Below are 13,803 nucleotides of genomic sequence, written 5' to 3' on the forward strand. Positions count from 1 at the left end.
TGATCTCACGAGCCTTATGTCACAATTTTCTTTTGTACTCACTCCGCGAAGGTGGGAGTTTTCCTATAACTGCAAATACTTAGAAAGCTTGAATAACCATGCTTCCAGCATAAATTTCATTGATGATTAACTGAACTTCCATGAATTGATCATCCCCAAGTTTATCATCATTCACTTTGAATTTAAGGAACCTAGCCACCAATTTCTTGCTTCCAGTAGTGGCAACAAAATATTTTTCTTCCAAAGCTTCCCATAAGTCAAAAGCAGTAAAATTCTCTTTGACATTATAAAATCATATAAATCATTCAAAGAGTTAAGTATATGATTGCACGCATATAGCTTTTTCTAATCGACCTATCCAATCTATCTTCATAACCACGGTCATGAAGATTTGGTGAGGGTTTTGTCAAAGCAACTTCATCTAGTCTTTGAGAAAAAAAATACTCCCTCCGTTTTCAAAAGACAGTCCATTTTGACTTTGTCAAAATATTAAGGAGACCGTAGTAGTTTACATGCATACCCTTAGTTACTTGCCTAATTTATTTGGATAAAAATGTTATTAATAAAAACTACCAAAAATTGTTATGGGATTGTAAATAAAAAATAAAAAAAAGAAAGCTAAAAGGAATGAAGGATATATTTGTTTCCTTAATTATACAAATCTCATTAATATTTTAGATTGGGACCATTAAAAAAAATTTATGAATATAAAACTTTAAGGATATATTAGAGAGTTTATTAGAAAAATATAACTGTAAACAGAAGCTGGACACAATTTTAAAACAGAGCAAAATGGAATAGAGGACGGTCTTTCAGAAACAGAGAGAGTAACATTTTTGAGGCCACCAATTAAAATCTGTTCCACTGAACTTAGCAGTTTTATCAACAATATTTTTCCCATTGTTGTTACAGAAAATTAAAGTAGTAGATATTTTCTTCAGATTATTATGATAACAACAATTTTGTAATTAACTATAAATAATACTTATCTCAAACCAGTGCAGCGATCAATGTAACATACAATGATAGAGGTACATGTGAAATACGGTCACCTAAAAACAATATCGCATGCTATTGTTCCAAGCCAGATTCTGAAACTTAAACCCTGGATTGGGTAACGAAGCAGTCAGGGGAAGGTAAGGCCAAATGGCCAGAAATGACAACACGAGCTAAGGAATTAGAGTAGACCAAGAAAACCTTTAAACTTTAAGGTCAGGAAACAAACACCCCACATGAACTAAAAGATGTGATTTCTTCATTGATTTCCGTTATACATGACATTCATCAGCTCCAGTGCTCCACACACTACTTGCATCTAAAGGCCTCTTGATTAAACTACTGGAGTAGAACTGAAACTGGACTCTTAAAAACACGGAAAGCAGTTGTCGCACAGTTAACAATTCCCACAGAGATGATCAAATCAACCCAATTTTTTTACGCCAACAATCCAAAAAATGATACCAAACTAGCTTGAAAGACCAAGTAAAATTCTACTGAACTTGTTTCCGTAGTATTTCTGATTCCTCAACTTCCAGTCTTTGACAGACAAACGTCACTTGTAAGCCCTGTTCCACATTGAAGATCTGGTGTGGAAGAAAAGTTGATGGAAGAGGTTACACTGTTGACTCAATATGATAAAACTATACCCATAAAGAATATTTTTTTTACCATATTTCACCATTTGAATTATGCTCATAACTCATCATTGTTTGGCAGCCTATGTGGTGGTGGTTGGGCAGTGGTGGTGGTGGTTTGGGGGTACTGGTAATTGGAGCGGTGCTGGGATGGTGTTCGCTGGTGGTTGAAGTAAACACTGATGGTGATTCACAGGTCTAAGATATAGCTCATTAGAAGGTGCTGCTATCCGTCTAAGTTATAATCTCAAGAATATTTTCACTTGTTATAATTCTTGTTGTGCAAAATATTGGATGCACCCTTTCCCGTTGCTTGAACCTACCTGTGTAAGCAAACAATCCATCATCTCCCTGTGGGGTGTCATGCTATCAAAGGCTGAAACAGCTGATGATTGCGCCTACAAACTTATACCAAGCGAGATACAGTTGTCTCGTCTCAGACGGATAAGGAATCTAAAATCTGACTCACGTGATTCATCTCAACATTCGTTGTCCTGTGTGGCCAATTTGTCGTTAACCCAGTTTTAGAATTCTTCTGGGATATGCTGATCAGAGAAGTGTAGGCAGCAATATCAGAAATGTGTCCCTTCTCACTTTGCAGTTTATCGATATCCATCCAGTCTCCTCCATAGTTGCAATGCCCTTCCAGAAGAATATTGTAAGTTATGTCATCTGGCACTACTCCCAAATTATGCATATCATCCAGAAGCATCCTAGCTTTTTTCATCTGCCCTTGCTTACAGAGTCCGTTCATAACAACATTAAAAATTGCAACACCTGGGACATGGCCACTACTCTGCAACTCATTGAGCTGTTTGGAACCCATTTGAGAATCACCTTTCTTGCAGAACCCGTGTATCACCATAGCATATGTTGCTTCATCTGGTCTCAGACCTGTACTTAACATCTCCTTTAAAGTCAGCTCCGCATCTTCCACTCTTTCTTCCTTGCAAAAGCCCGAAACTAGTGCTGTGTAAGCAACATTATCAAGCTCTATTCCTTCCCTAATCATTTCCTTTTTAATCTCAAGAGCAGATTCCAGATACCCTTCCTTACAATATCCATCAATAAGTGTGGTATACGTGATCTTATCAGGCTTCATGTTCTTATCCTTCATCTCGTCAATAATCTTCATTGCTCTTCCTAAATCACCTACTCTACAGAGTCCATTAATAAGTGTATTGTAAGTAATTAAATCAGGTTTGACGCCCTTAATCAACATTTCCCTGTACATATCCATTGCTATCTCAATATTATGTTGTTTGCAGTGCCCACCGATTAAAGTAGTGTAAGTAACATCATTAGGAACCAATCCTCTTACACACATTTCGTCTAACATTTGATTCGCCTCCTCCATTCGATTATCTTTGCACAACCCATCAATCAAAACACTGTAAGTAATGACATCAGGAGACACTCTTCTTTCTGACATTACTCTTTTCAATTTAAAACACTCCTCCAAATTCCCTATCTTACAGTACCCATTAGTCAGCGTATTGAAACTAACAACACTCGGTTTCAAACCTCTGATAGTAATTTCATCAAACACTTTCCGGGCTTCTTGAATTCTTCTCTCTTTACAGAACCTATGCATGAAGATATTTAAAGTGTAGATATTTGGTTGAAATCCAGCATCTAAAATCTCAACATAAAACCCCCAAGCCACTTCAGGTGACTCCGACTTCATTAATTTATCGAGAAGGTTGCCACAAGAATGATAAGGAACTCGGAACCCATTCATTTTAACTAATCGAAAACACCGAATTGCATCTGATACAAAACCAGAATCAATATAGGCATTCATCAAAACATCAAATACTAAATCATTTTGATGTGGACCTCTGTTATCAAGAATTGCAGTGAATAACGATGAAACTGAGTCTTTTCCTTTTCTAGAGATAATGAAACTGAAAAGAGATTGAGCTTCACTGAGTATATTGTGTGTACAGAGGAGATTAGTCATTGCACAATATGAAGCAATGGTGTGACGGAAACCCTTTTGAATGGAAACCCATTTGAAGAAAGAGAGTAGTGGAAATGGGTCTAATGAGAATGGGTTTTGTGTGATCAGATCAGTGATGTGATGAGCTGTGAGTGAAGGAATGAGTTTTTTAAGGGAAGAGTTGAGAGGTTTTGATGGTGTGTCCTTTATAGCTTGAGATATAGTTGTGAGAATTGGATTGTGATGGTGTTGGTGTGATTGTGGTGGTGGAGAGTACCAGGTGGAGAAGAGAATTAACTGTGACCTTCCAAATTTCAGTAGAGAAGAAGGATGATGAAAAGTGAGAAAGTACTGGTTTATGGTTCTACTAGGCTTCATGTAGAACATGGTCGGATCAGTTTACTTTTGTTCCTTATGTTTTTCAAGCATACGTAGCTTTCCCTTTTTGACTGTGCTCGATTTTTAACCTTGCGTTTTTAGGGGCCACTCAAAAGGATTTAGGGGCCGACAATAAAACAAAAAAGGTCACCCAAAGGAAAAATGTAGCCAGCCCTTATCTCGCGTAGTTCGTAATGGCAAAATTACCCTTATATATTCGGAGGATATGATAACATTTTTATCCTCCGATTTCAATCGGAAGACAAAAATTTACCCAGACTTTCGATTGTAGTCGGTGCAGTATTAAAATGATTTCTGTTTCATTTTTTCCATTTCTTTTTCATTTTTGAGTTGTTAGAGTTATAGAGAAGAAGGTGAAGGAAAAAAGGGAAAACCCATTTTATCACTACAAAAATGGATGGATATGAAGAAGAAGGTGAGAATCATGGCGAAGACGATTTGGGGTATATGTTGAATGATCCAAACTTTTGTGGAGAGGAAAACCTAGACGACCCTTTCATGGAAGAAAATGGAGAATTGCCTGATATTGAAGCTAACGATGCATGTAAAACACAGGTATTGTGTTAAGAAACTCAAATACTCGATTTGCATGCGTTTGTGTGCTTTTGTAAACAAGAAACACCGATTATTGCATGCATTGAATGCCATGAACTACCTAGATTCGATAGATAATTTCTCGAATAAACTTACGAATATAACACACTGAGTACCAAATATGTATATTCGGTAGTTCCAAGATAGTAGTTTACTGCCGAATATGAGAAAAAACCCCAAACTGGTTTTCCAAAAAAATCTACATTCGGTAGTTATGTAGAGTTATTTACCTCCGAATGGCCCCAAAAACGAATTCCTCAAAAAATTTCAAAACTCAGTATTCTTATCCTTTACAACCGGTAATAGTTTAACATTATTTGACTGCCGAATATAACAGTGGCCTCAAAATAAAATTTCCGAAAACTTGAAAATCGGATGTTTATCGATTAAAGTTATCTCCCTGTTATTTATATTTGGATGTTTTACTATATATTTTAGATTCCGATTATATCATTTTTTGCACTCAGTAAACTGTGTAATTCATTTGCATAAATCGGGTGTTTTGGGTAACCGATAGGATTCTGAATATAGTATATTCGGCAGTTTGACTTATTTAATAACCTCCGATTATTGTATAATAATTTGTTGCTTTCATATGCAGGCCGTTGAAGAGTTTGTTGATGATTTCTATTTGAGGCCCGACACTTCCCTATACTATGCAAACGATTTGGTATACTCATTACTACTTTTCTTTTTTTTCAAAATTTATATGTTAAATGGTTATGCTTATTAGATTTGTTTTGTTTTATGCACGTTTAGACATTTGGAAGTAAGAAGGAGGCAAAGGAATGGCTTATGAACAAGGCAAAAGATAACATGTGCGTGGTAGTTCAAAATAATCATGTTAGTGACACTCGATTTGAAATGATTTGTGAGCGAGGTGGGACGCGAAAGAGTCACGAGGGAAAGAATAGTAAGTACGTACGGAAGACGAATAGGAAATACCGAAGCAATACCAAGAAGATAGGATGCCCATTTAAGATTGTCTTCTATAAGCCCGATGGTATTAAAGGTAAAGAGTATAAAGTTGATAACGGTTGTCACAACCATGATGATCCGTTGGATTTAATTGGACATGTAATGGTTGCCAAGTTAAAACCACATCAAATGCAGACGGTGAGGTATATGCAGATCCAAAAAGCGAGTGGGATCTTAAGTAAAATAAAGGCGGACGACCCCGACAACTTGTCTTCTTTGTCTACAATTAAGTCGGCCCTAGCTACGATCAAAAGGACTGAATGGGATGGTAGAACGGTCATGCAACAATCAGAGTGGTTAGCGGAGTTACACGGCTACACCTTGAGAAGGGAAGAAAAGGATGGTATAGTGGTTCGTATTTTCTTGGCACATCCCGAAATGATCCAATTGGCTCAATGCTTTCATCAAATTTTGTTGATAGATGCTACTTATAAGACAAACAAGTATAACATGCCGTTGTTGAACATTGCTTGCCATACTTCGGACAAAAACACGTTTACGATTGCATGGGGTTTAATGGATCATGAGAACAATGTGAGTTTCATTTGGATGTTGGAGACGTTGAGGTCCATTTATAACGGTGATAATTTTCCAAGGGTTATTGTAACGGATACGATCAAGCCTTAATGCATGCAATAGCGGTAGTGTTTCCGGAAGCCCAAAACTTGCAATGTACGTGGCACATTCAATGCAATCTCAAAACCAATTGCCATCATCATTTCCAAGCTAAAAGACCAAGGAAGGGTACCAAGAGGTCAAAGGAAGAGGATGAGCGCATTAGTAAATTAACCGTGGAAGAACGTAAGGAAGAGGATAGGTTATTTGAAGAAAAGTGGAAGGAGGATGGAATTATTTGGAAAATGTTCATGAAAGCATGGGACAAAATCGTTTGGTCGATGACCGAGGAAATTTACGAATGTAACTTGAAGAAATTTGAGGATGAATACGGCACGGACTACCCAAAACCGGTTGAGTATTGTAAAAAACAATGGTTAACGATTAAGGAGAGGTTTGTGTTTGCATGGACATATGAATATCGTAACTTCAAGAACGAGGCGACAAGCATTGCGGAGGGGTCTCATGGTCGACTAAAGAAAATACTAATTGGTAGTCAAAATGGAGTTGTGTCGATCCAAGAAGCAATCCATGAATTCACCAATCGTGATCTCGTAAAGATTAGGAAATGTATGCAATTTAGTGTACACCAATTCCCGATGGAACATATTAAGGAAAAATTGCTTCTAAGGGAGTTGTTCATAAAGTTTCAAGATGGGCAATAAATCGCATGATGAAACAATTGAAGTTATATAAAACTTATGATGACGAGAATACGGTTTGTGTTTGCAAGGATATGATAGGTATTGGACTCCCGTGTCGTCATAAGTTGGGTAGGTATGTTGAAGTGATTGACATCAATGATATTCATCCATTTTGGAAGCAATTAAATTTCACTCCGAACACCCCGGTAGTTGATGGTCCGTCTTTCTTGAGTCGGAATTGTGTGCACGAATAGCCGAGCGTTACGCTACATCAAACGGCACCAAAAAAAATATTGATGCATAATTTGGAGGAAGCCCTTCACCCTTGTTTAAGGGAGGTTGATGAACCTATTAAGCAAAAGAACACCGGTAGGCCGAACACCGAAGTGTCGAGGACCATCCAAAGAAAAGAGTTGAAGGAGTATTTGTCTAATAAAAGAATATTGTCTAGGCACGAGCGTTCGGAAGCGAATTTGAAGATGAGCCGGAACCTAAGAAAAGAGGTCGTCCAAGAAATGATCAAAGTGGACCAACCACCCGACAAGTAAGGCCAAAGATCTCTACAGAGCCTTCTCAAGTAAGTCAACCCAATGTTGTCGAAGAAGTTGTTGAGCAAATGAACGCCTCGCAACAAACCCAACCAATGGAAATTCTTACTATAAAAGAGGACAAAGGTACTCTTCGTTGCCCTAGAGATCTTAATGGAAGACCAAATCGATCCACATATACAATATACAAAGAGTATTTGGAACAACTCCCTCCACTTATCATTCCATTTGTTTTGTCGACACGAGGTTGATGGGGATGGAAATTGTGGGTTTCACGTTGCTACGGAACAAATGGGTTACTTTAGAGAGGCGGATATCGAAGATGTCACCCAATGCCAATATTTAAGAAATAAGATGGCGGTACAACTAGTGAAGGACAAGGGTTTTTATATGGAGATGATGAGGCGAGGAGATAGATACGACAAAGAACAAGAGTTCAAAGACTTAGTTGCGCGTGTGAAGTGCCGAAAGGGATTGAAGACAATCGGATCCAAGTATTGGATGACAATGCCTAAATTTGGATATCTCCTAGCGGACGTTTTGAATTGCGTGGTACATTTCTTTGTTCCTCCTATGTATGGACTTAGCATGACGTTTGCACCCACAAGAACGGCTTGCGACGAGTCGGTTAAAGATAGAAGAATCGTAATGGCATTTGTGAATGAAATGCATTTTATCGGTTTAAGAGTAAAGAAAGATTGTCCGTTACCTCCGTTGAGTAAGTGGCACGATTACTTCCCGATGAACCATTGCAAGGATTGGGTGAAACAATATGAGTCCAACATGGTTGATTGGGATCGCGTTATGGACAACAACTTTCCCGCTGAGTTACTCGAATTGATCCCCTCGGATGATGACGATGTTTGATCGTTTTTTTTTCGAACATGTAATTTGTACAAGTTTTTTGGAATTTTTTGTGAAGGTATATGATTTAATCGGTCGCAAAAATACAACACGTTTTGATTCCGAATGTAGGAATCGGGCTCTTTGATACACGTTTTGATTCCGAATATTATAATCGGTTGGTAATGATACACGTTTTGATTCTGAATATTATAATCGGTAGAACTCTTAAATATCTATCTACCGATTTGGTGGGTATTTCGAGGCACGGCTATAATTTTTTTTGAAACTATTAATCGGAACAACAGTATTATAACACTTCAATCCGATTAATCATATTCGGGAATTCCATATTTTATCAAACCGCCGATTAATATTAAAAATTTGAATTTACAGCACTCAAACATCACATGTTATTCTTTTTTCCCAGTCCGAGATGCAACAATCAACGCGGCTTCGAAATGTAGAAACGACTCTCCTCTCCACTTGGAATAAGCATCTTGTGCCGCAAACCTGTCGTCTCTGTGCCTAGCAAGAATACGGTTGTACTCGGTGCACAATTTTATAACATGGTGCACCCTTGAAGAAACATGGGATGGTTCATAATTGTGGCGTGGCTTCTTGTACTTACCAACAAAAGGACCCAATGAAACGTTAATCCAAAATATACGATCGTCCTGCTGTTCTTTGGGTAGATCTTTCACAATGTAATAATTTTTTATCCATTCGGTCTCTTCCTCAACTTGTTTTAATCTTTCTCTATGATGGAATTGTTCTTCACCTCGCTTCTTAGCCTTGATTTCCTCTTCCTCCTCCTTCGTTGCCACTAACGATGGTTTAATTTTTTTGGGTTGTTTGTTCCTTTTTTGTATTTCTTCTTCCATTGCTGCAATTGATGTAGTTGTTCGCTTGCATCTTCGAAGTATGTTGTCGATTGATGATGGACTTGCCATTGAAAAGGTTTTTCATTCTGATTTTTTACTCAATAATAACTGAGAGGGGTTACCCTCCTTATATAGATTAGAGTTCCAACGGCTCTAATTTTTGAAAATATGGCCGTTGAGGTTTCTGAAAATATGGCCGTTGAGGTTTCGTATCAATGATGCACTACAATCGGTTGCTAACGATACACGTATTCCCTCCGAACAAGACATTCGGTAGCGAACTTAAATTTTTATCTACCGATTAGGTTGGTATTTCTAAAACGACTATATTATTCGGAGGATAATTTTTTTTGTAAAGTCCCGAATGTACGATGGCCCAAAAATCAGAATTTGGGAAAAACTGATACTTTTCAAATTTTGAACTTGAAATAATCGGAAGTTAACTTAGTTACCAAACTTCCGAATATGGGTTGTCTAACCTTCTATATTGGCCCTTGGAACCACCTAGAGCCATGGCATGGTTTGTTTTGAACTTGTAATATTCGGAGGATAATTTTTTTGTAAAGTCCCGAATGTACGATGGCCCAAAAATCAGAATTTGGGAAAAACTGATACTTTTCAAATTTTGAACTTGAAATAATCGGAAGTTAACTTAGTTACCCAAACTTCCGAATATGGGTTGTCTAACCTTCTATATTGGCCCTTGGAACCACCTAGAGCCATGGCATGGTTTGTTTTGAACTTGTAATATTCGGAGGATAATTTTTTTTGTAAAGTCCCGAATGTACGATGGCCCAAAAATCAGAATTTGGGAAAAACTGATACTTTTCAAATTTTGAACTTGAAATAATCGGAAGTTAACTTAGTTACCCAAACTTCCGAATATGGGTTGTCTAACCTTCTATATTGGCCCTTGGAACCACCTAGAGCCATGGCATGGTTTGTTTTGAACTTGTAATATTCGGAGGATAATTTTTTTTGTAAAGTCCCGAATGTACGATGGCCCAAAAATCAGAATTTGGGAAAAACTGATACTTTTCAAATTTTTGAACTTGAAATAATCGGAAGTTAACTTAGTTACCCAAACTTCCGAATATGGGTTGTCTAACCTTCTATATTGGCCCTTGGAACCACCTAGAGCCATGGCATGGTTTGTTTTGAACTTGTAATATTCGAGGATAATTTTTTTTGTAAAGTCCCGAATGTACGATGGCCCAAAAATCAGAATTTGGGAAAAACTGATACTTTTCAAATTTTGAACTTGAAATAATCGGAAGTTAACTTAGTTACCCAAACTTCCGAATATGGGTTGTCTAACCTTCTATATTGGCCCTTGGAACCACCTAGAGCCATGGCATGGTTTGTTTTGAACTTGTAATATTCGGAGGATAATTTTTTTTGTAAAGTCCCGAATGTACGATGGCCCAAAAATCAGAATTTGGGAAAAACTGATACTTTTCAAAATAATCGGAAGTTAACTTAGTTACCAAAATTCCGAATATGTACACACAAATCATTGTCATTTGAACTTGTCTAACTTAGTTACCCAAACTTCCAATGTACAACACAAATCATTGTCATTTATCTGTTCTTTACTTTACGACCGTGACTACCTCCCAGTCCTGCACGACCACGGGTTTGAGCACCTTCAGTTGGAGCACTTCAGCGCTCGATGAAGCTCGAGTTCTTTTACCCGTCTTTGATACTGCCACCTTGGGCGGATGCCTCTTCGTGACTTTCTCCCCAAACTGGGCAGCATAATCTTCGTTATCCATATTATCAACTAGATCTCTAGCCTCTTTGATCTTCTCAGCTGGCATGGGATCTCCGCTCTTCAGGCATGCAGTTAACATTTTGGAAACACGCTTGAACCTATTCACCTATTTTTTATACGTAATGACATAACATCAAACGGTAATTACCTAAGATTTATAGGAATATATAAAATGAACAAAAATATAAGAACACGCACCAGTCTATCATAACCAGCTGGTTTTCTTTGATGATACAATTATAACTTGAACCCGCCGCAGTAGTGTTGGATTTGATTTCACGGATAACCAAAGGATGTGATACTTGTTATACCAACTCATATAGTCTGGAGAATTTTCATCACCTCGGGTGGTTGTCTACCAGTGTCGATAATGAAGTCATTCCTCTTATCCCAGTTATCAAGAACAGTAGGTGGGCCTGTGTGAAAATCGTGAGATTATCACCACTAAGAGCACAACTCCAACTCCAATTTGTAGTAATCCCCCATTTTCTCCACAGGTTGATGTTGTATATACCCGTGTTGTCGCATCACCCTAGAGGGGTTATACATCACATATCCTGTGGGGTGCCACATGGTCCAAAATAAAGGGACAAGTCCGACCGAACATTTATATGCCACTGGCTCGATCTTCCTTGTATGGATCAAAGCATACGTCTGAGGCCTTCAATTGGTCCAAAATCTCCCTCGCGAATCAACTGCTGCTCTTTTGTCCTAGAACGGTTGTCTTCAAATATATACTTTGTTCCTCTAGGAGTACCTTTGCACCACCCCGGTTCTCTCCGGCCAACTTCAGGATAGGGAAGTGGTCATAGATCCATGCCTATATACATAAGAAACCAAGTTTTAGTAAATAGATTGTGTATATTCGGTAGTAATTTCCAAACATTATTTCCGATTATACATAATCGGAAATAAAACTGAGTACCTATCCACCGAATACCAAACATTCGGAAATAGATATGGATCATTTCCTAACGAATATGCGTCATTTGGAGTTCAGTAACCTATAGTTTTTCTGGCCTGTATATTCGGTTCTAATATCAAAAGAATATTTCCGATTATATATAATCGGAAAACAAAATAAGTACCTAGCCACCGAATAACCAACATTCGGAAAAAGAGATGGATCATTTCCTACCGAATATGCGTCATTTGGAGTTATGAATATGCATCATATGTATTGTCTACCGAATAACTATAGAGTGAGTTATAGAGTTAAAGAAAAAACCTGCAATAAATCCACGTTCCTGGAAACTTGGCAGGTTCCTAGCCTCGAAGCCTTTCTCAACTCTTCCATCAAGAATTCTAGGCATGCCGTGCCCCAAGAATAGTCACCGACTTCATGGAGAGGATCCAAAATTTGTATAAGGTTGGCGTCGATTCGGTTTCCATAAGTATTGGGGAATATGACACATCCCAATACACAAAGGAGATATGCAGTGGCAGCGTGGTTCACTTGCTCATTAGTTAACGTTCCATTCTTTTCCTTCTCCAAGGTGCCTCGGAACATATTCATCAAAGCTGTAATGTTGATCTTTCTTGTTCTGTAACTTGCATGCCTCCTAAACTCTGTTGTTGTTGTCTCTTCATCCCAACCTAAGCACTTTTTTGTTAGAGCATAAAGTTGTGCCCAACTTAACTGCTTTGTGTAGTTAAACCTCACAGCTGTGCCTTGGTCGGGAAGGTTAAGAATCTGCACAACATCATCCATAGTAATCGTCATCTCCCCAAACGGCATATGGAAATTATCGGTCTCAGGATACATTCTCTCCACGAACGCCGATATGGCCACACGATCATGTTCCAACAATGAATTCTCGGCGGCATTAGCTAACCCCGAGTTGGCAAAAATTGACTTGAACCTTTCACATTCACCGGATAAAGGCCACGCAAGCATTTTTGTTGGTGCGGCGGTAGGTTTGAGTAGACGAACCGCATCTTGATGATCCTATTAAAGTACATAAAAAAATCCTTAATACAAATATTACGATATAACACATAGACAATACATTAATCAAAAATAGTAATTTTATTACCTCAGTTTCGTATATTTCTCTGGCCCATGAGTCTTTGTATCCAAATAACAATTTTCCTCCATCCGCCGGTAGCCCAAAGATTGTGCCTGCTGGAATACCCTTCTTCTTCAAGTGCTGAGGGACAAGATGTGATGCTTTCTTAGCAATATCCTTATTTACACCATTTATTCCTTTTTTAGCTTTTTGGGTACCACTTGGTTGTCCTTCTTCTTCTACTCTTGGCACTGGATCAACTGGTTCAATTTCATGATGGGGTGTAACTTGTGGAGCAGTTGGTTCTACACTTTGTTGAGCGGCTTGTTCAACACTTGGTTGCACCCCTTGTTCACTGCCTTGTTGTTCTACACTTTGTTCAGCACTTGGTTGCACTCCTTGTTGACTGCTTTGTTCTTGTAAGCTTTGTTGAGCACTTGAATTATCTTTGGCACTCCTTTCCCTCCTAGCACTAGATGTCACTTTCTTCCTCCTTTCTCGACTTTGTCTAAACAACAAAGAAAGGAACAATATTTACAAACTATACAATCGGAAGACAAAGTATGGAAATATAACCCGAATGTACACATTCAGACGTAAGAAGACACATACTGTTCCCGAATAAAAAACAATCGAAAGCTAACTAAACATATTTACAACCGAATATGCATCAATTGGAGTTCAGAAGCTCTAAATTTTTCATCCTACACAATCGGAAGACAAAGTACACAACTATAACCCGAATGAACAAATTCGGAAGTAAGAAGACACATATTTTTCCCGAATGAAAAACAATCGGAATATAACTAAACATGTTTACAACCGAATATTCATCAACTGGAGTTCAGAAACTCTAAAATTTTATCCTACACAATCGGAGGTATAAAACATTATATTGTCTTCCGAATAAATACTGGCCCCAAAATGGGATTTTTCCTA

General features: G+C 38.1%; 1 protein-coding gene across 1 annotated transcript; it reads right to left on the reverse strand.

Annotated features, from left to right (window-relative positions):
• Window positions 1–1,233: 1,233 nt before the first annotated feature.
• Window positions 1,234–3,970, reverse strand: LOC113271610 (putative pentatricopeptide repeat-containing protein At1g09680). The gene has a single exon (XM_026521503.1). It carries the CDS (start codon window positions 3,961–3,963, stop codon window positions 2,071–2,073), a length of 1,893 nt encoding a protein of 630 aa, XP_026377288.1. The 5' UTR covers window positions 3,964–3,970; the 3' UTR covers window positions 1,234–2,070.
• Between the last annotated feature and the right edge of the window lie 9,833 nt (window positions 3,971–13,803).

The sequence above is a fragment of the Papaver somniferum genome, chromosome 4 (genome assembly GCF_003573695.1).
Source record: "Papaver somniferum cultivar HN1 chromosome 4, ASM357369v1, whole genome shotgun sequence".
Lineage (NCBI taxonomy): Eukaryota > Viridiplantae > Streptophyta > Magnoliopsida > Ranunculales > Papaveraceae > Papaver > Papaver somniferum.

Bases quoted from the DNA above. Each gene is read 5' to 3' on its own strand.
- LOC113271610 (XM_026521503.1), bottom strand. From the start codon at position 3,963: ATGTTCTACATGAAGCCTAGTAGAACCATAAACCAGTACTTTCTCACT.